This window comes from Antechinus flavipes, chromosome 2, assembly GCF_016432865.1.
Source record: "Antechinus flavipes isolate AdamAnt ecotype Samford, QLD, Australia chromosome 2, AdamAnt_v2, whole genome shotgun sequence".
NCBI lineage: Eukaryota > Metazoa > Chordata > Mammalia > Dasyuromorphia > Dasyuridae > Antechinus > Antechinus flavipes.
In genome coordinates, this window is record NC_067399.1 from 481,799,363 (window position 1) to 481,825,624 (window position 26,262).

The 26,262-nt window shown below is 39.1% G+C and overlaps 1 protein-coding gene across 1 annotated transcript in view; it reads right to left on the reverse strand.

Annotated features, from left to right (window-relative positions):
• MYLK3 (myosin light chain kinase 3) overlaps window positions 1–23,687 on the reverse strand; it is a 51,756-nt gene extending 28,069 nt beyond the window's left edge. The window contains 6 exon segments of the mRNA XM_051979785.1: window positions 1,420–1,525; window positions 4,160–4,665; window positions 10,044–10,143; window positions 10,146–10,463; window positions 11,643–11,733; window positions 22,320–23,687. Coding sequence (XP_051835745.1) covers window positions 1,420–1,525; window positions 4,160–4,665; window positions 10,044–10,143; window positions 10,146–10,463; window positions 11,643–11,733; window positions 22,320–22,817 — 1,619 coding nt within the window. The 5' untranslated portion in view covers window positions 22,818–23,687.
• Between the last annotated feature and the right edge of the window lie 2,575 nt (window positions 23,688–26,262).

A 26,262-nucleotide genomic window follows, 5' to 3' on the forward strand; every position in this document is an offset into this window, starting at 1 on the left:
GAGAAAATATTTTGTATTCCCCTACCATATGGGAATAGCCTCTTCTTCACTGACTTTTTCATGGCCAGAAAAGTCTTTCTTTCAGAACATCAGAATGGGACATTCTTTCTTTCTGGTGGTATCAAAGAAGCTGAAATCCCATTTATTCACAGCATGGACACGATGAACGGAGCTAGAGGAGGGAAGAATTGTCTTCTCCTCCCTAATGGTAGGCCCTGTGGTCCTTAGAATCAGGCTTAGAGTTTTGGTCTGTGTTTGCCCTCTGAGGTTCTAGGCACAAGCAATAGTGTCCCCAGACATGGCCATAAGTCATGGTGACCTTGGAGGCAAAACTCCAGGCCAAATGTTGCAGCCAGCTCAAGCAGGGAAACCCTAAGAAGCCAGGGGGCTCTAGACCCAAGCTCAGGAAGAATTTGGATTTGGTGGATCTGTGCTATATGGGAATTAAGTTAAGTTGTAAACCTAATGCTTCTCTCTTCTACAGAAACTGAGATGATATAAGAGTATGCCCCTGCATTTTGGGAGAGGGAAAGTAGTATTTGTATACTTTTTTTCTTTTTGTGCCATTGAAGTAAACATTTCTTTGTAAAAGCTAATCTGATTGTTAAGTAGTTAAATAAAATTGGGGTAAAGAGAATCCCCTAAAATTGAAGGAACCAGCACTCTTTAGGGAAGAGCTTCTTAAACTTTTCCCACTCACAACCCCTTTTCATCTGAGAAATTTTTATGTGACCTCAGGTATATGGGTATATAAAATCGATTTACAAAGCAAATATTTTCATCTAATAAATCATAATTTCACCAACCCGACATTCAGTTACAAGACCCCATATGGGGTCATAAACAATAGTTTAAGAAGCTGAGCTTTAGGGTATTGGAAAAATCTAGATGAAAAGTGAAATGGAATATCCCTGTCATTCAGGCAGTGTAGATCAGGGTAATGACTATTATGCTATCTCTCTCTATTTTATATATATATATATATATATATATATATATGTATATATACACACATATATATGTATATGTACATATACACATATATTTGACTTGCTATATTATGTTTTATATATATACATATATATATATATATATACACATTATATTACATATATATCTATATATATATATTAGAAGCAAATTTCTTCACCCTGGGTATCATTTTCTTCCTCTATAAAACAAAAGAATATATGCTCTTTAAAGTGTCTTCTAATTCTTAATGTAATGATACCTGGGACTTTGCATCCAGTCTCTTGGCCTTAAATTACCCACAATCCATTAAGCTTTGTCTTGCCTGGAGTTAGATTGGTGAAGAAACACCAGCAATCATCTCTGCTCCCCATTTCAGTTCTCCAGATATCCTAGCACCAGTCCCCATGCCAACCACCTCCCTACCCACCAAAACAGAAGTCCACCTACCCTCCTAAGACTTCATGCTGGCACACTGTGTAGCCTGTGGTGATCGGTACTTCCTTGACACTCACTATCCGGTGTTCAAAAGGGGCTGGGGGAGCCGGGCTGTCATCTAAAGGGAACAAAAGCAAACATCCCCTATCTTCATCACTCAAGAAGACTTGGCAGGGAGCAGATAGCTCTCAGCAGTTTCATAATCACCTTGGTTTGGGCATTGTTTACAATAATGAGAGCAGCATAGTCTAGGGCAGGGCTTCTTAAACTTTGACCCCCTGCAATCCCCTTTTGCCTGAGAAATTCTTACATGGCCCCAGATATATAGATCTATAAAACAGGCATATAAATCAAACATTTACTGATAATAAAATCACAATTTTGCGACATTCCCATATTCAGTTACAAGACCCCATATGAGGTTGTGAACCAAGTTTAAGAAGCTAGGAGCTCAGGGATAGAGAGTTAATCTTAACTTAGAAAATTATTTTCTAAGATAACACCCTCTACTCCTTTGCAAAAGCAAGGGTTCCACAGTCATGGAATATTGCATATATTGTCAGATTTCTTTCAATGTATTAATTGCTTTTTAAAAATTTTTTTCTCTTTTCCTGTATTTAAAAAAAAAAAAATTTAAATAAAGAATGGCTCCCAAAGGTAGGGAGAGACAGAGTGGGAAAATAAAGCAACATGAAACAAAAGTTATCAATAAAATTTTATATAGAAAAAAGAGAGTAAACCTTAAAATAAAGAACTAGTTTCAAATCTTGCCTCACCATAAGCTGACTTGTATGAGAGAGGTCACTTAATTCCTAAGTGCACCAAAGAAACTCTTCGAAGACAGCGGAGCAGGTAGCAACCTGCCAGTAAAGGGAGTTTTCTCACCAGGAACTCCCTATGTTAATGAAATCATGGATCCATTAAATAATAATAAAAACTTCCATTCCCAAAGCATTAGTTCTTTCCTACAACTTTTCTCATTGGCGTCTCACACCAATGTTCTGGGAGTAAGTAGAACAAATCTCTCTGTTTTGTAGATGAGAAAACTAAAGTTGTGGGAAGGGAAAGTCCTTGCTTTACAAAGCTAAGTCAGTGGGGAAGCCGGGACTCTGAGTGAGGCTCTCCAAGGTCCTAGTACATTCAGTCCTCTCTGAACAGACTGGAATGTGGTCACAATGTCCTGCAGAAGTGACAGTCGTCACTGGCAATAATCATAGAGTACATTGATACATAGAAATGAATATATAAAAAGGGCCAAGTGAAGAAAGTAGAACATGAGGTCATCTGTGCCCAGTGTGGAGTGATAGGAAAACCACTGGACTTGAAGCTGGAAGACCGGGATTCGAATTTTAACTCTGCCATTGAATAACTGTGGCACACCAGGCAAATCTCTTTTTGAGGCTTTAGCATGTTCATTTGTATTTTGAAGCTAATAATAACATGCAGTTATTATGAAGATCAAATGGAAAATATACATAATATATTATATAATAAATATATATAAACAATAAATATTTATAAAAGATTTATTCTATATTAATAGGAGTTACTGTTATAAAATTATTTTAAAATATATGTAATTATAAAAAAGGTTGAAAAAACTTAAATAAAATTTCATATTCATTAAGTTTCTCTTTTTCTAGAGGTTGATTGATTGTTATTTTTTAAATATAAGCATGGGATAAGTACGAAGGCATTCAACTTTTGCATCCTTCTTCCTCAACAGTGAGGTGACAATTGGCTAATTTGGGAATTGAGTTATGTTGATATTGGTTTAAAGTTTTTTCTTTTTTATCACATGTGCTGATATTGCTAAGTGGCACATAGTCCAGTGAAATGTCCCTTTCCTCCTCCAAGCAATATTTGCTTTTTTAAAAAAAGTCTTCAATGCTTAATTCAAAGGAGGAATTGTAATTGTAAGAAAGTAGGGCACTGTGGTAAATCAATGGAAGAGATTGCTTTCCTTGGAATATTTTGAGGTCTCTCTCATGTCAAATTATGGGGCTGTTCTAGACTCTTTTCCACTACAACTTAATCTTCCCTAGAATCTATAATGCAATTTCTGCTTTTAAGGGTCATATTGACAAGTCAATGTCATTCCTAACAAAGCATATTATTTTATGTGGTAGAGTCCTAAATCCTTTGGGTGGGAGGTTCAGGATCTGAGTCCCAGTTAAGGGTCTCAGGATTTGTAGCTCAGTGTTTCAAAGTATAATCTTCCCAGGAAGAGACAGAATCTGTGATGTCAACAACCAGTCAATCAAACATTGATTAAGTGCTTACTATATGTCAGGGCCTATGTTGGAGTTGAAGTAGGATTTGTACTGGATAGGTTGGGACTTTTCTAAAGAAATGGAAGGGAAGGAAAGGGAAGAGAAGTTGGAAAGGCAAGAGAAGGGAAGAAAAGGTAAGGAAAGGGAAATTGGGAAGGGAAAATAAGGCAAGTTGGAAAGGCAAGAAAAAGAAAGAGAAAGGAAGGGCAGGGCAGGGAAGGACAAGGAAGGGAAGGGCAGGGCAAGGAAGGGCAGGGAAGGCAGGGAAGAGCAGGGAAGGGAAAGGAAGAGCAGGGAAGGGAAGGGCAGGAAAGGGAAGGGAAGGAAAGGGAAGGAAAGGGAAGGGCAGGGCAGGGAAGGGCAGGGAAGGGAAGGTCAAGGAAGGGAAGAGAAGGGAAATCTACTTTGATTTTGGGCTGCCTTGATAGAAAGAGAGTCCTACACAGAGCCACCAAGGGACCACAAAAGGAGTCACTTACCCAGCACCAGACCACCTGCCTTCTCACAGTGCATACTCGTTCCTGCAGCCATGGTTTCCCCTTCTACAGTTGCTACATTTTCAGGCTCCTGGGCTCCATTTCCCGGGCTTTTCTCTTCCTCAGCTGAACTTCCAGTGGCCTCTTTCCTATCCTCCTGGCCAGTGGTGTTCCCCATTGCCAACCCAGCTTCTGACTCAGATTTATCCTCTGCTTTCTGGTCATTAGTCCCAAGGGAGAAGCTTCCCCTCTTCTTGCCTTGTGGGTTGTGTTCACTCTGTCCTGTCTCTGGAGACTTCCCTTCAAGGCCAATAACAGTGGAATCAGTTCTGGAGGGCTGGAAAGAGCCAAGGGGCACCCATACATCCTGTCCACTTGGACTTCCTCCCCCATCAGGGGATGTTGATGCTAAGGATTTGGGTCCAGGGGCCTTTTCTGAGGAGCGGCCTCCTGTGCGGCTCACCAGCATCTCCCCGGGTGTATCTGTCTCTTGAACATGGATGGAAAACCTGCAGAGAAGAGAATTCTCATTGGACACAAAATCTTTCTACACCCACTCCCACAAGGAGCCTTTATCACCATTTCTCCCACGTGTTAACAGCTTTAACACTTTGATCCTTGGTTTTCTCATTTCTAACATGGAAACAATAATCTGTATCTAGTCGATCTAACAGGACTTTTGTGGGGGAACTCACATGAGATACTTGATGTGGAAGTGCCTCGTGACCATAACGTCCTATACAAATGTGATGTATGGGTGTAGTGGACCAGGAGACCACCCCCTTCTCTTCCTCCCATGGTACCTGATGTCACATGTTAATGAGAGATCAAATACATAAAATGTTAGGATAATAAAGTATTCGTTAAGTGTGGTATGATGGAAAGAGCACTGGATTTAGAGCCAGGAGACCCAGTTTCAAGCCCCAGCTCAGCTGCCTTCTTGCTGAATTCCCACAGTCTTGTGACTTTCTCCTCTTTGGGTCCAAGTGTTTTTCTCTCTCAAATGAGGGGGTTGAATTTGACTTTCTTTAAGGTTGTCGAATAGAAAGAACAACGGGTTTAAATTCCAGCTCGGTCACTTAGGTGTGTACACCCCAGGTATTCTGAGTCTCAGTTTCCTCATCTATAAAATGAGAGGGGATTCACCAGGGAGCTTTAAGTTCCCTTTTAGTTCCTATGATTTTATGGTTCCTTCCATGTCTGTGATTCTAGGATAGTCTATGATTACTGATCACATAAGGCTAGAGGGAATCCTAGTCCTCATGATTATTTTTCCAATTCAGAGATTCTGCACTGGGTGAAAAAACAATTGATTTAGCCCAGTATGAACTCAAGGGGTAGCCCAGATACCCTCAAGTTCCCTGCCAGCCTGTGGATTTCATACTTAGGGTCACCTGCTCCCAGTACAATCAGTTCTCTCTCTTGCCACATTATCTTCCTCCTCAGGGTGACCTTGAAACCTGGCAGCAACTCTGTAAGCAATTCCTGATTTCTTTTTCAGAGGAGAAAGTCCTGGTGTGTGGGTGTAAACAGGGCTCTGGATTATTACCAGGCTGTTGCCCTTGTCTCTCCTGGATACATCAGTCTATTTGGTTCCCTTCTGCCTGTGCCCGGATCTATAGACACCTTCTGTTGAAGACCACGCACAATAATATGTGAATATGAGATTTAAAAAACAGCACAGTTCAGTGAAAATGCATGCTGCGTTTTTAGTCAGGCAAAGATTCTAAGCCTTATTCTACTAACTTGCTATGTGATCTTGAGCAAGTCACTTTCGACTGATGGACTTCATTTGCCTCAACTGGAAAATGGGGAAAATGTATAAAAAAAAAAATTACATTGTTCTTGTCGTGATCAAAGGGATAAGGATATCCTTCCCATGTCCTTTTGATCTAAAGGATAGGGAAGTAATAGACATGCTACACCCAAATACTTTTGTATTCTAAGGTCTTCTCAGCCACCCTTCAGAAGGCTTACAGCTATTTGCCCTCAATGATCCTAACAGCAAAGATATGATCTTATACACTAACTCTCATTGCAGATGTCACTTTTTGTCCTTACAATGCTGAAAAATTGGTAGAAAGGATCAGAAAGTAATGTCCCATATTACAGATGTGAAAACTGAGAGTGAGCTAAGTGGGCACAATGAACAGAGGACTAGACCTTGAGACAGGAAGGCTTCCATTCAAATCACCCTCAGATGTTTGCTAGCCTTTTGGGTAAGACTCTGAACTTCTGTCTGCCTCAGTTTGCTCATCTGTAAAATGGCAATAGGCACCTACTTTCCAAGATTATTGTGAGGATAAACTGAGACGCTATCTGCAAAACTCCTTGCAAACCTTATAGTGTTATATAAATGCTAGCTATTAACTGAGCTTACTCCTGCCCTAAGCTATTGGAGAAATACAGAGACTTCAGGCCCAGGGACCCTTTTATTCTCTCTTCACTTTTAACTCACCTCCCCAATCCTTTTGAACCCCATTCATCTCCATCTTAAAACTCCTCCCCACTACACACACAAACACAGAGCCTTCTCATTAAAGAACTATGTCTTGGTGTCTGATTTCCCTGAAAATCAGTCCAGGGCATCTCATCACTCAGTATGACGCCAAGACCACACTTTCTTAGGCTCCAGTTCTGATCTAATCCTTAAATTGCTGTTACTTTTTCCCCGGGTTCTATACATTGCCCTTGGATTCCTGGAAGGCTCATTGCAGTAATTCCATCTCCTCTCCTCACAGCCTTAGCTTTTATCCTTTAAAATTCAGTCCATGACCCAGACTCAGGAGCTTTGAGTGAGGTGGGTCTCCCAGCAGTTGTTGGCCAGGAATTTAACTGGCTTTCCTGACTTCAGGGAGTCTCATGTTTCCTTTCCCCTCTGAACAATGACAGATAAATGAAGAGCCCTGACTTTGCCAATTGCCAAAGCAAACAAAGATATTTGATCCTCCACAGAGGAGTGAATTAAATCCCAAGGATGGTTTAATTTCAGATTACTGGGGCTTGATTTTTGAAAAGGGGAAGTTGCCCAGCAGGTCAAATGCCTCCACAGCCAATCTGAGAGCAAATTGTGAAGTCTGTCTTTTCTCTCTTCCTCCTACTCCTTTCTATATCCAAGGCCACAAGATCATAGGATTTAGTGCTAGAGGGGAATTCAGAAATAATTTAGTTCAAGTTTCTCATTTTGCAGAATGAGGAAATGAGATTCAAAAAGGTTAAATGACTTACTGAGTTGGAATTCAAATCCAATCATCTAAATGAAGTCTAAATAAACTACTACTTAACTGACAGATGTGACTACCAAGCACCTGGTGGTAAGTTTTAGATTGCATCAGAAAATAATAAAGGTACCACAGGATTGGGAAGGGCAAACATTGCCCTAATTTTATAGAAAGAAGAAGCAATATATGACAATTCTAGACTGATAAAATTGACTTCTATTCTTGGAAAAAAAATTAGAACACATTTTAAAGACATGGCTTGTGGCCATTACAAAATTCCTTCTGTGACACAAATATGGTCTTAATACCTAAACTAGAGAAAGCCAAAACAAAAAAAGAAAACTATAGACTAATTTTGCTAATGAATATTAATGCAAAAAATTTACATGAAATCTAACAAGATTACAACAATATATCACAAAGTTTATAATCTATGACCAGGAAGGATTTATATGAAAAATGTAGGCCTGGTTTAAACTTAGAAAAACTACAAGTATGATTGACCACTGCAATAATCAAAAAAAAATTGCATGATTATTTCAACAGATGGAGAAAAAATATTTGACAAAATACAACACCTATTCCTATTAAAAACACTAGAAAAATAGAAATAAATTCTTTAAAATGATAAGTAATATCTATCTAAAACCAAGAGCAAGCATCATTTGTAGTGGGAGAAAATTAAGTCTTTCCATCTGAGTTAAAGAAAGAACAACATATACTTTTAGAGGGGAATAAAAGTCTTCTGAATTTATAAAGAAATAAGAGAATGAGGAAAGGAGAAGAGGGAGAATAGAAGGATAGGTAAGTCAATGGGACTGGGATAAAGAGGGGATAACAAACTTGGAAGGCTATAAAAATAGAATCAAGAGGAGAAAAGGAAAGGTTGGGGAGAGAAGATAAGGGAGGGATTATTGAGGGTATGTAGATTAAGTAATAGGAAGGCAAGATAGCAGAATAAAAGCAAAACAGGAGTCAGGAGGGATAAGAAACAAGAGATACATACAAACATTAAAAAAAAAAATGAGGAACAGAATTAAAGAAGAAAAATAGAGGAGGGAAAAATCTGGAATAGAAAATAAAAGAAAATTGAATATAACTTTTAAAAGAAAGAGAGACAGTGATCATTTAAAGGCAGTATGGTTTAATAAAGAGAAGGTAATGATGGCTTAACTTCATTTCTTTTTTTGAAAGGTTAATTATAATAGGTGAGGGGAATGCTATAAATATATTGTTTATATTCCAACAAAATATCTAAAAAAAAGTCTTTTTTGTCCCAACCTTCTGGACAAAATAGAGACACATTTATAATTGTACAGTTTTAGGTATTTGTTAAATTTGCAGACAATACATAGTTAGGAGGGATAACTAACATGTTAAATGATGGAGTCAAGATCCAAAAAAATCTCGACAGGTTAGTAGAAGATGTCAAATGTAATTAAATAAAACAATAGGTATAAATCAATCTCAGAATCACAGAATAGGGGAGTTCTGGATAGAAAATAATTGTGAACATAACTAAGAAAAAAATCTGGGAGTTTTAATGAACTATAAGCTTAAATTTCATTAATAGTATGACACAAGTCAAAAATCCTAATGTTATACAAGGTTATATTAAAAGAGGCCAGAGAGAGACAGGGAGAGTGACAATCCTGTATTCTGGTTCAGCTATATCTAAAAAACTATATTCTGTTTGGGGCAATAATTTTAAGAAGAAAATTTTAAAATCTGAGGAATTCAGAAAAAGACAGGATGGTGAAGGGAAAGGAAGCCATACCTTAAAAAAAAAAAATCAGTTAAAAGAACTGGAAGGACATAGGAAAGAAAAGTTTTGGGGGATGTGAAGAAGGAGGTAGTGAAGGTATTAGAGCAGTTCAGTTTTTTTTTTTTTTTTTTTTCCTGGCAAAGCAATTGGGGTTAAGTGACTTGTCCAGGGTCACACAGCTAAGAAATGTTAAGTGTCTGAGACCAGATTTGAACTCAGATGCTCCTGAGGGTTAGTGCATAGGGGTGGAGTTAGGATTGAACTTAATAATCAGAGATATTGCAATGTGGAATGAGAGACATCGGAAGGTAAAGGACTCCTCAATGGAGGTCTTCAAGTGAAGGTGAGATGACTATTTGTAGGATATGTTATAAGAGAGATGCTTTTTCTGGAATGTTTTGCCAGAGGGTCCCTGAGGTTGCTTCCAACTCACTGGAATTCTGTGATTCAGTGATTTTGGGCACAGTTTAAATGAAAATGTCAGGGCTTGGTGGAGAAGAGGTAATTTCAAAGCAAAAGGAAGAATTCTAGATTTGGGGTCAGAAAAACTGAATCCTACAACAAAGAAACTGATCTTTCCTTTCTCTAGCCTTTCTTTCCTCTTTTGCTTTCTTTCCTTTGCTAGCCTTCTGTGACTCATCTGTAAAATTGAGAGGGACATGGGGGGAAGACTTGAACTAGATGATTTCTAAGGTCCTTGCCAGCTTTGCTATTGTGTGATCTTAGGATCACATATATCTACTCATAATAATATTTAATCATAATGATCACAAATCTAGGACTGGAAGAGACTTTGGAAGTCATCTTGTCTGATCCCCCCATTTTATACATGAGAACCAAAGTCTGACAGATAGCTGCAAATTATTCCTCCATAGCTATGGACAGGATAATCAGTCCCTACCTTGGAGGCATCCCTCCACCCGAAGCTCCCACGGTCTGAGAAGAAGCTCCTGGGACCTCAGCGGTGTGTCCTGGACCTGGCTTTGCCTCCTCTTCTGACGCCAAGAAGCAGGCGTGTTTCCTCCTTGTTCCACTCCCTCGGGCGCCACCTGAACTGGGGAGATTTTACTTTTTCCTTGTGGAACAGTCACTGCCCCATCTGGATGCACAAGAGAGATGGTACCAGCTTTCTCTGGGTCTTTAGATACTACATCTTTGGGTGATGAAGGCCTCTGGCAAGAAGCTTGAGGGGAAGCTCCATCTTCTTTCCTCAGGGAGGCTCCTGCCCCTTTGAGTGGGTCTGAGTTAACTTGAGGATCTTTAGAGGTCACTGGGGGCAGCCTCTTGTCCTTCCCCTCTGGCAACTCTGCTTTTTGGCTTTCTAAACAGAAAAACAGACAATAAAAATCTTAAATTAATTAAATACCACATACTGTGATGAATAAAATATGTTGATTTGAATCATGGGCCAGATTCCCTTATCTTTTTTTTGTATAAACTCTAAAAATGAAATGTTTTATCCCAAGGTAGGCTTGAGGATTCCATCTCCTCCAAAAGAACACTCATATTCAAAATTATTACTTTTTTCTATACCAATAGCACATATAGTTTTGTTATTATTCTTAACATCTACTAAACTGTAAGCCCTCTGAGGGAGACATCTAATCTAAACTTTTCATCTCCTTCAGTGACCAGCCTAGTGCCCTGTACACATTAGAATCTAAATAAATGTTTGTAAAATGAATGGATGAATGTTGAATACAGCCTCATTTCTGCATGCTGTGTGTCTCCTACCTCTTTTGTATCCAGGAACTTTTTGGCAGTCTGGTAAAATTTATGAGCTCCTTCTTATTTTTTTTTTTAATAACTTTATATTGATAGAACCCATGCCAGGGTAATTTTTTACAGCATTATCCCTTGCACTCACTTCTGTTCTGATTTTTCCCCTCCCCCAGATGACAAGCAGTCCTTTACATGTTGAATAGGTTACAGTATATCCTAGATACAATATATGTGTGCAGAACTGAACAGTTTTCTTGTTGCACAGGGAGAATTGGATTCAGAAGGTATAAATAATCCAGGAAGAAAAACAAAAATGCAAACAGTTTATATTCATCTCCCAGTGTTCTTTCTTTGGGTGTAATGAGCTCCTTCTTAGAAAAATACTTGTTTTAAAGTATTAATCAAAATGCATAGGATTACAAAAACAAACAACTATGTTGAAATAGAGTTATCAATTTTTTAAAGTTCATAGATCACAGGCTAAGAACTCCTAAATAGAGAGGATCAACTCATTGAGAAAGGAAATATCCTCTCTTTCTTCTGTAACCTTTTTCTTTCCCCGAAGTGCCTAGTATATAGCTATTCATAAAGTAGGAGCTCAATAAATACCTGCTAAATAAAACTGTTTTCAAAGTTCCCTGGTCCTGACTGTCCTGAGAACTTCCCTGTCACCAAAGTGTGGAGGACAAAAACAAGATTATGCTCCTGGGTCATATGGATAGTTGGGGGTGCAGGAAATGTTCCAGGACAAGGGAGTAATAGAAACGTTCTCACATACCTTCCAAAGGCCTCCTGATCTCAGCTTGTACTCCTCGAGTGCTAAGGGTCTGCTTTGGCTTAGCCCCCTTCTCCTCAGCTTTCTCCTTGTTCTAAAAAGCAAGCATTATCACAGACATCATTACACAATGTAAAATAAAAATTCTTGCTCAGGCAAACAAGAGATGAGGTCACTTCTTACTCTGCTGATTATTACTGATATAAACTTGGACAAGTTGTTTTAGATCAGTTTCCACATCTATAAAATGGGGGTATTGGGCTAGAGGAACACAAAGATCTCATTCAGTTACAAATCATGAGTATTAGGTTCTTAGGATCCTAAAGAAATGGCATGAATGCATATATTGGATTTAAAATATATTTTTATCATGTTTAAGTATATTAGATTACTTGCCATCTAGGGAAGGGGGTAGGAGAAAATCGAAACATAAGATTTGCAAGTGTTACTGTTGAAAAATTATCCATGCATATGTTTTGAAAATAAAAAAACTTTAATTAAAAAAAAGAAAGAAAGAAAAAACAAACAGAAGAGCCCAGTGAACAGAAAACTAGTCTAGCTGCTCTGGCTTTTCCTACCTTCAGTGTTCTTGGGAACTTTCAAAGACAAAAGTTGAGAAGGTGCTGACCTGCACTTGTGGAAGGAATTTCCCCATTTGGGAGTTCCCTATACCAATGAAATGACTGGTTTGGGCCCTTTCCCTATACTGTGATGCTACTGCATGCAGAGCTTTGTGCTGGACACTGGGAAGGGGAAGACACAACTCTACACTCTCTAAAGAGAAAAATAGCTTTGAAGACACTTGAAATAATATATAAGAACTAAGACTAAGGAAGCACATACTAAGTCAAAGCTATGAAAAAGAACTTTTTGGAAATTTGCTTTTTCAGTCTCTATCATGGGGCTTTGCATATAGAGGCTTTCAAGAGATAGTTGAACTGGTTGAATTAATTGCTACAGGTAGTCTCTAACCAAATTATCTATTAATATCAATAAAAGTATTAGTTCTGACTTGAGAAAAAGAGTATCTTCTATTTAATTATAACAATTCACACTTTTACGGAACTTAAAGGATTAATAACAAAGTACTTCTCTCATCACAATCTTGTGAAATTAGCAATGGAAGTATTATTATTCCTCTTTTATAGAAGAAGAAACTAAAACCCAGAAAGATCCAAGGTCACAGCTAATAAATGTAAGAGGTGGGATTTTCACCTAGATTTCCTGAGTCCCTACTTTAGTGATCTTGGAAGAGCCTTTTTTTTTTTTTTTTTTCTCTGCTGGTAAGAGTGGTCTATTAGGCCCTACTTTCACTTCATGTGTAAAATGAAGGGGTTGAACTACATAATTGCTAAGATCACTTCCAGTCCTAAATTCTCTGACCTCAGTAATAAACGAGTTCTCCGCCCAAGGAGATATAAGTCTTTTTTACCTTGGAAAAGTTAAGTTCTCAAAGTTCAAGTTTAATAAGCACCTTCTGATGAAACTCCACCGGAGCTAGATTGCATTTCTTTTTGGATAGTAACATGAAAGTCATTAACTATTAGATCAAAACATCTAAGTGGAAGCTGTATTTAACGAGTAGTTACTGAGAGCCTATTTTGTGCCTAGGTATGTTCTGGGAGCCAAGGGGGAATTTGACTCTTGACTTGTTTTCATTCAGCTCATAATTCCCATCTTGGACTGCATTCCTGAATCACCAGGCTCTAATAGTGAGCATTCCTCCCATCTTGCTGGGGAATGAAATCTCCACACCAGTTCCTAGCCACCTCTCTACTATGCTGGGGAGCCAGTGGCTAGTCCCCCCTCCCCATTCCAGTCTACCACACCCATTTTAGTTCTCCTTTTGTGTTATTTTTCTGCTTGAGGGCAGGGACTATCTTGCTGTTCATTTTTATATCCCCAGCATGCTTAGCAACATGTCTGTCATTAAAAAGTCTCTCTCCCTTTCCCTCTCCCTCTCCCTATTTCTCTCTCTCTCCTCCTTCTTTTTCCTTCTCTCTCTCTCTCTCTCTTTCTCTCTCTCTCTCTCTCTCTCTCTCTCTCTCTCTCTCTCTCTCTCTTCCTTCCTCTTTTCTTTTCCCTCCTTCTCCCTCTCCCTTTTTCTCTTTTTTCTCTCTCCTCCTCTCTTTCCATCTCCTCCCCTCCTCTCTATTTTTCTTCTCCTTTCTTCTCCTCCTCTCTCTTTACTCTATTCCCTCTCCTCCTCCTCCTCTTCTGTGTATCTGTGTGTCTATCTGTCTCTCTCTCCCACATACACACATTCCAATCCCACCTCTAGATAAATCTCAAGAAAAAAATAAAGTACAATTAGTGCTAACTCTACTTGGAGTCAAAAGACTTGTATTTATACAACTCATAGTTCTGCCCCTAGCTCCAAATATAATTTTAGGTAAATCACTTTGCTTTTCTCAATTCAGTTTTCTCACCTGTAAAAATGAAAGGATTGGACAAGATGATTTCTAAAATCTCTTCCAGCCCTTATTTTCTGTGACTGTAACATACCCAGATATGTCAACTATTATAAAAGCATACAACACAGCTCTGAAAATTTCTAGTGGCATTCTTCTGAGAAAGCCCAAAGTAGTGGTTGACATTGTTACAATCAAAGTCTGGTTCTGTTTGCATGTCTGTCTCTACTTTAGAATTCCCAAAGAAAAACTTCCTATTTTCTCTTTGTAATGACAAAAGCAGTTTTTAAAGTGGAGCAGAAATATTATTCTGTCTTCTTGGTATTTCTGTCCTTTGAAGAAGTCTGAAGTTTGGAGACCTCATACCTAGATTATGATTCTGCTATTTTTTGTTACCTGGCCATAGTCTTTGGGAAAAGGAAAACCTAGCTCCCAGAGACCTTTATACAGAGTAATGGAAAAAGATAGATATAACCCATAACCCTGGTTTGGGAAACAGTTTTTTTAAAAAAGGGATTTATACCACTATTAGGTGTATGTCTCAAAGAGATCAAAAAAGGGGAAAAGATCTATTTGTACAAAAATATTTATAGCAGCTCTTTTTGTGATTAGAGAATTGGAAATTGAGGGGATCAACTGAATGGCTGAACAAGTTGTGATATATGATTGTAAAGGTCTACTATTGTGTTATAAGAAATGATGAGCAGACTGATTTCAGAAAACCTGCAGAGACTTACATGAACTGATGCAAAGTGAACAGATCACAGTAATAGCAATATTGTACAATGATCAACTGTGAGTGTCTTAGCTATTCTCCGCAATACAATGATCCAAGACAATTCTGAAGAACTCATAATGAACACCTTCAGAGAAAGAACTAATGGAATCTGAATGCAAATTGAAGTATACTATTTTTCACTTTCTTATTTTCTTTTATGTTTTTTGTCTGTGTCTTATTTTATAACATGACTGATATGGAAATATGTTTTACACAATTGTACAGATAGAAACTTTATCAAATTGCTTGCCATTTCATGAAGGGGGGAGAATAGGGAGGGAGGGAGAGAATTTGAAACAAAAATTTTTCTCAAAATGAAAGGTTAAGATTATTTTTATATGTTATTGGGAGAAAAATAAAATATTTTTCTAAATATTTAAGCATTCCTTACCCTTCTTGAGATACACTTCCATTATAAGTACTACTAACTCATTATTTTTTCCTGTTTTACCTCCCTATCTTTCCTCTTTCTTTCCTCCTCTTGTTTTTAATTTCCTTTCACTCCAACCAAAATTAATTAACCTTCTACTTACTCTTGCAAAGTACTATATTAATGCAAAATCATCAAAACATATGATTCTTGCCCTCTTGGAACTTTCAGTTTAGTTGGAGAGTTAAAGCACAGACTAAAATAACTAGAGAATGCAATATTACATGAAGAAGAAGTTAGAGAATTGTTCAACAAAGTGCTAAGTGAAAGCTTCGGAAAAAGATCATTTTCTTTCAACAGAGAGGTGGAAAGGAGGACCAAGACATAAAAACATAAAACAAAGGATAGACCACATGAACAAAGACATAAAGGTCTCAGGGCAAGAGATGTGTTTGGGGTGGGGCAAAGAACTGTCCCTTCTGAATAGAAAATAGAGTACAAATAGGTCAGCAATAGAAGATAAAGCTGGAAAGGCAGGATGCCGCCTGTTTGTACAAAGCAGAAAAATGCTTCTTCTAATGAGATTGTGCTCTGGATATGGATGTAACTGTTGGTGAGGGGAGACTGGAAGAGCTTAGGGCTGGACTCATGATTTCATGTGGGTAAAGAAATTCCCTCTACCAATGCCTTGCATGCCAGCTAGAGTCATTTTAAATAGACTCAGCAAGCAATGTTGTTCTTTTTTTTTTTCAATAGAATCTGACTTTTCATGATTCCATCTAGGGTTTTCTTGGCAAAGACACCAAAGTAGTTTGCCATTTCCTTCTCCAGCTCATTTTACAGATAAGGAAACTGAGGCGAATAGGGCTAAGTGACCTGCCTAGGATCCTACAGTTAGTATCTAGGCCAGATTTGAATCAGGAAGTTGAGTCTTTTTGACTTCGAGTCTAGAACTTCATTCACTATACCACTAGCTGGCAATAGGGAACTACTTAAGATGTTTGAGCAAAGGAGTGACATGATCAGAACTCTACTTGAGAAAGATGATTTTTGCAGCAGAACGAAGGGATAAATACTATTATCTCTCAGGTTGATCTAACTATTGGCAGAGGTCAACTTCTAGGGGAGAGGAGGCAATAAATCCTAAGACCACCTGGCCTTGGGAGTGATGTAGTTTAAAAATATCCCCTAGCTTCTAGGGAAGATGTAGCAATAATCTTGAGGTCCCTTGGGAGTGCTACAGTTCTATAAACATTGCTGGCTGTCAGATAACAATCTGTTGGCCAGTGATAACAAAGTTTCTGAGGTATACATCAGACCTACTGCTCAAATCTACCTGTAAACCATAAAATTAGCACATAAGTGACTTGAAGCACTTGGACTCTAACTTTTTCTTATAAATTTGTCTTCTTGTTTGTTGTTTCTTTACTAAATTTTTCTGAAGCTTAGCCCACTTTAATTGTTATTACAATTATAATAAACTTTGTCCCTTGATTTGGAGATGGGTCTGAGCCTACAGATTCTTTTGAGACATCTTGCGACATTAATCTGGAACCCCAACCTTTTGGGGTCTCCTTTGAACTGCAACACTATTATTCCCAGCTCTGCAGGGATTTGCTTCCTTTCTACAAAGCCTCTGTCTGACCTGATCCTCAGGAAGCAGAAGTCATTATCTGTGTCCTTTGGCAGACCTTGTTGGATTGAAATGTTATAATCTCTCCCTTTCCTTCCCCACCCCCACACAAGCTCAAAGTTTTTGCTCCAGTGGGGACACTGACCAAACCCTTTCCTCCCCTCCCTTGCAGATCCCAGCCAGAAGGAATGGAAAGGTTGAGACTGTCCCTCAGAAAAAACTAGAATGGTTCTCCTCCCCACCCAATATGTCCTCCTAGAGGTAAGGGGAAGGGAAGGAAGGCTAGTCTGCCCTTAGTTCTGAGAGATGCTACTTCTGATTACAGTGCCCTCTGAGCGTGGGAGTGAGGGAGGGGGTAGCCTTAGAGAATTGCCTACAGCAATGAGGACCAAGTGACCTGTCCAGGGTCACTCATAGAATAAAGGTCAGAGGTGAGACTTGAACCCAGATGGCCATAATTCTAAATCTCTCTATTCATGGTGCTACACTGGCTGAAACTAATGATCACACATCCATTAACGGCTGTTATGTTCTTAGGAAGGAGTTCTAGTAGGCTCTGCTACTTACTATTTCTATGATCTCGGTTTATCTGCCTTTGTCTAAAATGAAGAGACCAAATGATCCATGAGGCTGCGTTCGGCTCTGGCCTTCTAAGGTTAAGTTCAATACTGTAAGAGGCACAGTGGGGAAAAGTTCATGCTTCTAGAGCGTGTTAGAGTAATTTGCTTTTCTCATGACTACTCCGGGAGGTAAATCAAGCATTAATCTCCTTCATGATAATTTGAGGAAACTGAGGCACCGAAATAAAGTGCTTAAGGTGACATAGCTTGTAAGCAGCAGAGGAAGGCATCAGAGTCAAGGCTCATAACGACCAGGCTGAGCTCTTTCCCCACTGAAATACATAAAGAGCTTCTTTGTTTTCCAGATGTCATCTCCTGAACCATCTAGATATTCTCTGAGTAATATAGGTTTAGAGATTCAGAACCTAAAGCGACTTTCAAAGACTTGCAGTTTAACCCCTACATTTTACAGCTGAGGAAACTGAAGTCGCAGAAAGTTTAAGTAATTTTCCCAAGATCTTATAGGTCATACATGGCAAAGGCAAGATCTGAACTCTTTGCCTCCCTCAACTTCAAAGCATTTAAAAGTAAGTGTGTTAATGCTTAGGATAAAGACACTCTCTAGAATAGAATATTCTAATTTCAGATTTTGTGATCTGAGTTCATAGGAAGAAAGAAAAGTATCTTATGCTTGACAAGATTCAAAGCCAGGGGGCTGAGAGAAGGAAATTCATTTGGTCTTTAATTCTATTTACAACTTTTTTCCTACTAATGTTAACAATTGAAATTTAAACGTTAAGAATTTTTTAATGGCAGGGGTGCTTTATAGAAATTCTATCTAGAATGCACAGGACTCCTCACACAAAGAGCAATAGAAGACTTCATTAAAAACCAAGTGCTAAACTGAGGGAGGAGATGGACCTTGAGATGGGCCTGGAAACATAGGTAGCCTCTTACACAAAACAAATCATTTCACAAAAACATGAAGGAGAAAGAAGAAAGGAAGAAAGGAAGGAATGAGAAGAGAGAGAGGAAGAGAAGGAGGGAAGGAGGGAGGGAGGAAGGAAGGAACAAAGGAAAGAGGGAGGAAAGGAGGGAGGGAAGGAGGAAGGGAGAGAAGCAAAACAAAGAGGGAAAGAAGGAGGAAGTCCTTGCTCTTAAAGATCTCATAGTCTAATTGGCAGAAGACAACATACAAAAAAATTGTGTACAAATAAGCTAAACACAGTGTGACAAATTGATAGTCTTAGAATGAAAGTACCAAGATTAAGGAGGATGGAGAAAAGCTTTTTGCAGAAGGTAGGACTTTAGTTGAGACCTCAAGGAAGTCAGGGAAGCAAGGGAAGAGAGATAAATAGGGAGAGAATTTCAGGCATGGGGGATAGCCAGTGAAAATGTCCAGTTGAAAGATCAGGGAACAAGATAGCTTCTGTCAATGGATCACACAGTACAGTACTGTGAGTGGAGGCAAGTATAAGACTGAAAAGATAGGAAGGAGTGACATCATGAAGGGCTTTAAAAGCCTTAAAAGAGGATTTTATAGTTCTTCCTGGTAAGAATAGGAAGCCACTGGAGTTTATTGAATAGGGTAGTAAAATGGTCAAAATTGTGTCTAAAGAAAGATTAAATTTGATAACTGAGCAGAATATAAATTGGATTGAAACAGGAGAGACATGAGGCAGGAAAAGTTATTGCAATACTTCAGGTGTGAAGTCCTGTGAGACTATGCCAGGGAGAGAGTATTGTCAGAGGAAAAAAGGGAACTTATACAAGAGATAAGATGATAGAAATGACAGGACTTGACCCTGATTGGATATGGAGGGCGAGAGTCCAGAGTCTAGGAAGACACTTAGGTTTCAAGCCTGGCGCACTGAAAGCAGGGTGGTATCCTGAGTAGTACTGGGGAAGTTGGACTGGTAGGTGGTGCAGTAGATAGAGTGCCAAGCCTGGTGTCAGGAAGACACTTTCTGAGTTCAAATTTGGCCTCAGACACTAACTGTGTGACCTTAGGCAAGTCACCTAGTGCTGTGTGCCTCATCTGGAAAATGAACTAGAGAAGGAAATGGCAAAAATCACTCCAGTGTCTCTACCGAGACAACCCAAATAGGTCCCAAAGAGTGGAACCCGACTGTAATGAGTGAACAACAAAACAATAAGGAAGTTAGGAAAAAGAAAAGGTTGGGAGGAAAGATAATGAGTTCAGTTTTAGATTTGTTGAGTTTAAGATGCCTGTGGGACATTCAGACTGAAATATCCAATAGGCAGAGAGAGGAAACAGTTTAGGGCTGGACAAGTGGAACCAAAAGTCGTCTGCATAGAAATGATCATTGAAACCATGAAAGCTGACAAGATCGCCAAGTGAAAAGAAGAAGAGAAGGCTCAAGATAGACCCTTTGGGCCACCCACTATTATGGGGCGTGATCTGAATGAAGATCCAGCAAGAGAGACACATAAGGATTAGTTAGCTAAGAGGAGAACCAGAAGTGATCAGAGTCATGAAAACCAAGAGAGAAAAGAGTCAAGAGGATGATCGACAATATTAAAGGCAGCAGAGAGATCGAGGGGATGAGTACTAAGAAAAGGCCATTTGATTTGACAATTAAGCAATCATCAGTAACTTTGGAAAGAGAAGTTTTAATTGAAGAGAAGGAACTTATGATAGATAACCTCCTCAAGAAATTTAGCCACAAAAAAGAAGAGATGCAAGATAATACACAAGCAATATGTCCAACCACAACTGAACATATACATATTTTACTCAAGAGCATGTTGTTTTGTTTTGTTTTTTATTTTCCTGAGGCAATTGGGGTTAAGTAACTTACCCAGAATCACACAGCTAGGAATTGTTTAAGTGTTTGAGACCAAATTTGAACTCAGGTCCTCCTGACTTCAGGGCTGCTGCTCTATCCACTGCACCACCTAGCTGCCCTTAAAGCATGTTCTTTTAAGCCCTTCCTCCAAAAGAAAAACTTCCCCTGAGGTTCATGGATTGTTTCCCAGCCTGGTTTGACTGCTAAGTCAATGTATTCCCCAAAGAAGATTCATTCAGAGAAGAAGGTGAGGGGAAAAAAGTCTAGTCTTCAATACTACTAAGGGTAGTCTCCACTGTAGCCATTCTAGTCTGGCTATCTTCTCCTGGAGGATTATGAATAACTAAATAGATTTGAACTTGTGGCTCCAGGCAGTCTGGGTGTTGCTAAGTGTTCCATCGTTTAGTGTCCATTCAGGCAGTATCTGACAGTCTGTCCCCTCTGCCTTTATAAACAAATGTTTCTGATTGCACAACACTTAGCAATGAATGCCAGCTCAGCAGTCCTGCCCACGAATGGGCCTCTGGGCAGTGACACCTAGGGCCTGACTGTTTTTAGAACACTGATAACCCCGAACAGGGTTGGATAGGACAGGAGAATGGAGAAGGAAAGAAAGAGGTGAGAATCTGCAGGTATTTTTAGTGACAGACTAAGGGGGAAAAGAGTCCTGACCTAATCCCCTCATTGTAGATACCCCCATGTGACCAGCGTATCTCTCCTTAAGGAAAAGGAAGGAAGAAAAAGAAGGAAGAAAAGGAAGGAATGAAGGAAGGAACAAAAGAACGAAGGAAGGGAGGGAAAAAGAAAAAAGAAGAAACTGAAAAAAGTCACCCATTCAGAAAGCCCCAGTCCAAGGAAGGGTATTATAGGATTATCAAAGAGAGATTCCTTTCAAGATCCACAGTGTGCCCCCTACTTATCATGGTAGCCTTTTTCCTCCTTAGAATTCTCATTAAGGTTAGCCATCATCCTTTTCTTCATCACAGAAAAAGAGCCACACAAGGAACATATCAACATCATCTCATAAATGACATTGAAGAAATGATTCAAATCCCTTACACTCTCTGAGTTCCAATTTCCCCTTCTATAAAATAAAGAAATTGAACCAGAAGGTCTCTGAAATCCGTAATAGCTCTAACAGTATAATTTTACGACTCCCCAAGCTAATCCAAAAGCCCGATTGCCTTAACATGTAGTCCCTTTGAAAAGTAACATAACATATTGGAAAGAGTTCTGAAATTATACTTAGAGTACACAGTGTCCCAATGCACTCGTTCATCAAGTTAGGCACTGTGCTAAATAAGTACTAGAGAGACAAAGTCAAAAGTGAAACCTCAAGAACCTTACATTCTATTGGGGAAAATTAGGTTGACATCTATTAAGAAGATAAACACAAAGTGCTTTTCAGAAGGTGATTGGGATAGGTTTTGAATAGAAGAGAGGCACCAAGAATTGAATAAAGCTAAGGATTCCAATGAGCTGGAGTTGGCAAGGAAAAGCATGGGAGACGATCCATTTGAAGGTCTTGAGATAGGAAATGGAATGTTCTATATGGGAACAAAAAGAAAGCCAGCTTGAACTTTTCAGAGGGCATAAAGGGTGCAGTACGCAAAAAGTCTGACAAGGTAGGCTGAAGGACATTTGCCAAACAGGGGGATATGGATTTCATTCTGTGGCCTCTGAAACTTCTTATGTAGAGAGTGAAGTGACATGGTCAGGTCTGTCTCTGTTACTTACTATTTCTGTCACCTGGCACAAGACCTTCAACTTCCTTAGATCTCAGTTTCCTCGTCTGTAAAATGGAAGGGTTGGACCACATGATCTTTATGCTTTCAGCTCTAAATCCTATGATCTTATTAATGACCATTCTCAGTCAACCTCATGATGTCCAATTAAATAAGATTCCACAAAGATATGAGAATTTAGCACCCAAACAAATTCCCCAAAGAAGATTCATTCAGAGAAGAAGGTGAGGGGGAAAAAGTCTAGTCTGCAATAGCCCAGACCTTATTGCCAATCCTGATGCTGAATTCTATGAGGGAAGCCATCCACCCATGTCCATACCATGAATCCTCTTCTGACAAGGGACAGTGCAGAAAGAAGAAAATATAAACCAACCTCCTCAAGACTCTCAGCCTCAGCTAAGCTTCCTTTCCTCCAGGGATTACTGCCTTGCAGAATGAAATCCACCACTTTAGAATTGTGGAAAAGCACTCCGATCAAAGCCATGGCTTTGTCCACCGCGGTGACCATCTTGACTAGCCCTTCAAGCATGGTGCTGTGTCGGGAAGTGTCCTGCTGCACAGCCCTCACCAGTTCCAGCATCTCAGGACAGCCCGTCGGAGCCGGGGCTTGAGTCAGACCCTCCCAGGGGAGATCTGCCTTCGAAGCCGCCGCGATCTTGCTGATGTCCCGTTCGAGGTTGCCGATGCCTTGATATACGCTCTCTAGTTTTCCTGCCACGTCTTCTTGGAAATTCAAAAGTTTGTCTACCTTTTCATTCAGCAAGTTCAATTTTTTGTCCATGGTATTTAAACAACTCCTGCCACTTACGGGCAACCTGGGCTTCCCAACGTCCCCACAAGTCCCTGTGCTCTCCTTGGAAGAGTCTGACATTTTGACTAGGCAAGAAACAATCACCAGGAAGTCTAATGAAAGTTGGTATTTGCCAGCTAGACTGTGGGCCCCTGGAAATGCATTATGTTTGTGTCAAGTTCACTCTCCTTTGGAATTCAAATTGCTTCAAGAGGCTTTTAGGCTGTCTTCTTTAGCCCCCTGAACATTGCTGTTACTGGGAGCAGGGACTCTGTTTTTCTGTTATCTTCTCCTCTGCAGGGCCTGCCCAAGAGTGACAGGCAATCCTTGGCCCGAGTCCCTCTTTGGGGGCACTTTGACGTCACGGCAACATTTAAAATTCCTCTCTGAGAGGCTGCTGATGGGCAAATATCTTCAGAAGTGACATCACCTGGTTTGGGGAACTGACATGAACTTTCAGAAAAAGAAAAACCTTTATAGGCAACTTCGCTTTCTCCAGGGAAAGAGAGCCCAAGAAGGCTGGATTTATCCCTCGGGATATTATTGGGATGTAAGAAATGGTTGGGCAGACCCTGAATGCCGGAGCCACATTCCAGCCACCTATCACTTGATTTTAAAAATAGAACCCAACGACAATAACCTCCAATTCTTTCCTGGCACCAAGATACACTTGACAACCTGGAGCTACATTCCTTGTAGGGGTTCCTCCTCAACCTCAACTGAGAGTATTTGTTGCCAGTTGATGACCATGCAGTTACTCAGCACCCGCTTCCCTGTGGAATGAGAGAATTTTAGAGCCTAGAATTAAGGCCCAGAGAGGAAGTGATTTGTCTATGGAAGCACAGAGAATGAGAGACATATCCAGGCTTGGAGAGCAGTAAATGTAAAGCAAGAAAAGCCGTTTTATTTAATTGTTGATGAGAATAAAGACCCAGAAGAAAGCATCTTAAATTGTGTTAGTTTATCTTTTAAAATCCTTTGAATCTATATACACATCAGTATCCAGAGGCCTAGGCTAATGTTTCTAGGCACATCAATACATGAAATACATATACACATATATATATATACATATATTCATTCATGTATATATGCATGTGTTCGTGTATACATAAAACCACATATGTGTTATACTTATATGCATAATAGACTTACACTATATGAATGTTTCACTTTGAATCAGTTTAACTGATTTCAAAATTTAATAAGTATTTCTTAAGTGACAATGTGCCAGGCATTGTGCTAGACAGTGAAGATCCACAGACAAAATGAGAGAGTCTTTGCTCTCAAGAAACTTAGAGATATGAAAAATAGCACATATTCAGATAAGTAAATATGAAACAAAACTAATTATTTCAGGGATGGGGAGGAGGCTGGTGCATTACCAAGGAGTGGAATCAGGAAAGGCCTTTGAGCTGAACTTTGACAGAAGCTCAGCATTCCAAGAAACAGAAATAAGAGGAAGAACGCTTTAGGGATAGGGGGGCAATCAATGCAAAGATAGGGATAGAGAAAATGAAATTCTAAATTTAAGGAAGTTTTAAGAAGATGATCTTCGCTGGGAAAGAAGGCAGGAAGGCAGGGAGGGAGGGAGGAAGGGAGGGAGAGAGAGAGAGAGAGAAAGAGAGAGAGAGAGAGAGAGGAAGGAAGGAAGGAAGGAAGGAAGGAAGGAAGGAAGGAAGGAAGGAAGGAAGGAAGACCTCACCTAAATAACAATATTACCTCTTACAAAAAGAAAAAGTAATCATATCAGGGTATTATTTTCTTTTAATGTTTATAAAGAAATGAATATTGAACTGGGCATCAAGGAACCTTTGTTGAACCCTGACTCTGCCTCTAACTCACTATATCACTTTAAGCAAGTAATTTCTCTCCTCTTGGACTAAGTAATGTAAGGATTGTATGTAATGTAATATAAGGATTTAGTAGGTCGTTTTCTGCTCTAAAATCTTATGATTCTTTGCCATCTGTGATGTTCTCAATATACATTAGAGTCTTACTCTGAATCAACCATAAGAGACGTGGGCCTTCTGGAAAGGAACTTAATAATACAACCTGGAGACAAGATGGTGTATAGCATATGAGACTACACCCTTCCAAATAGTCATCACTGTGTTATATCACAATGATGTCACCATAACTATGTAGCTCTGTTCAAAAAATGTCAATGGCTCCCTATTATTTCTAAAATCAAAACCAAAAAAATCATTATTATCTTTTAAGGTCTACCACAATCTGATTCTAACCCACCTTCCCAGATTTATTTCACATTACTCTTTTATGAATTCTACATTTCAGCTAATCTGAACTATCTCTCCCTCCCTTCCCCAGTGAACTTGATGTTTGTTCTTTAACTACAAAGCACTTACCCAGTCCTAGAATGAGTGTCTTCCTCATTCCTACCTTTCAGAAACCTCATCTTCCTTTCTAGCTCAATTCTAGTGTAATATCTTCTGTGAAGCCTTCGCTGGTCCCCTGAGTTGTTAGTGCTATCTCTCCTCCATTTAATTCTTATTTACTTATCAACACTCATATTATAACCAGCCTTAGCACAGTGGATGGCATATAGTAGGTGCTGAATAAATATTTAATAAATGATAAATGTAACCCTTCAGGCTAATGTAAGCTCCCAGAGGGCAAGGACCATTTTCTGTCTTAAATAATGTGTACTTAACCCAGTGCTGACACATTAATGAGTGTTTGTTAATTGAATTACATACAACAAATTCAATTGTCACTTTGGAATAAGTTGGGCTGAGATAACCTCTAATGTTCTTTCTCTAACATTCTGTGATTCCAAATATCTATTAAGTATCATACCGCACAGAATACAAGAGAAGCTTCAGGTACAGCCTGTCTTCAAAGAGATGACAATTCTGTTGGAGAAATCAACAACTATGTATGTAGTCAGAGAATAGTAGTAGTTTATCATCACATGCTACAAGTATGTAGTATGTTTCCTTCCCTCTTTGCCAAGGTAAGAGACTATGGATATGGACTATTACATCTACTGTTAGGTACTATTGATGTGACAGTTGGTTTTGCAGAAATTATTTTTTCTGCATTATTTTTTAAATAATTATGACAAGGTGATAACCCTCTGGGAAAGTGGCATGGGAGGAATATATTTAGATATAAAGGTAAAATAAAGATAAAAGACTTTTTTTTTAAGGAAAGCACTTACTCTAAGTGGTAAAGGAGTTTGGAGAAGAGAGGAATCATTGTGGGCTGCAATGATCGAGAGAGGATTCTTAAAGGAGAGACAGGTATTCAGCTATTATCCTTGAAAATTGGTAAGGATTTAGATAGGTGAAAAGGAGAAATGAAAGCATTCTAGGTTGAAGGAACAATATATAAGGAGATGAAACTAAAAAGGATGGGAGATTTATGAGAAATATTTCTTCCTGAAATAGAAAATATATACCAGGAAAACCAATTACTATTCAGTTTATACAATAATAATCTGGATTATTTTTAAAAATTGAATTTAATCATTCAATGAATACTCAGTTAAGTTATAACTAGC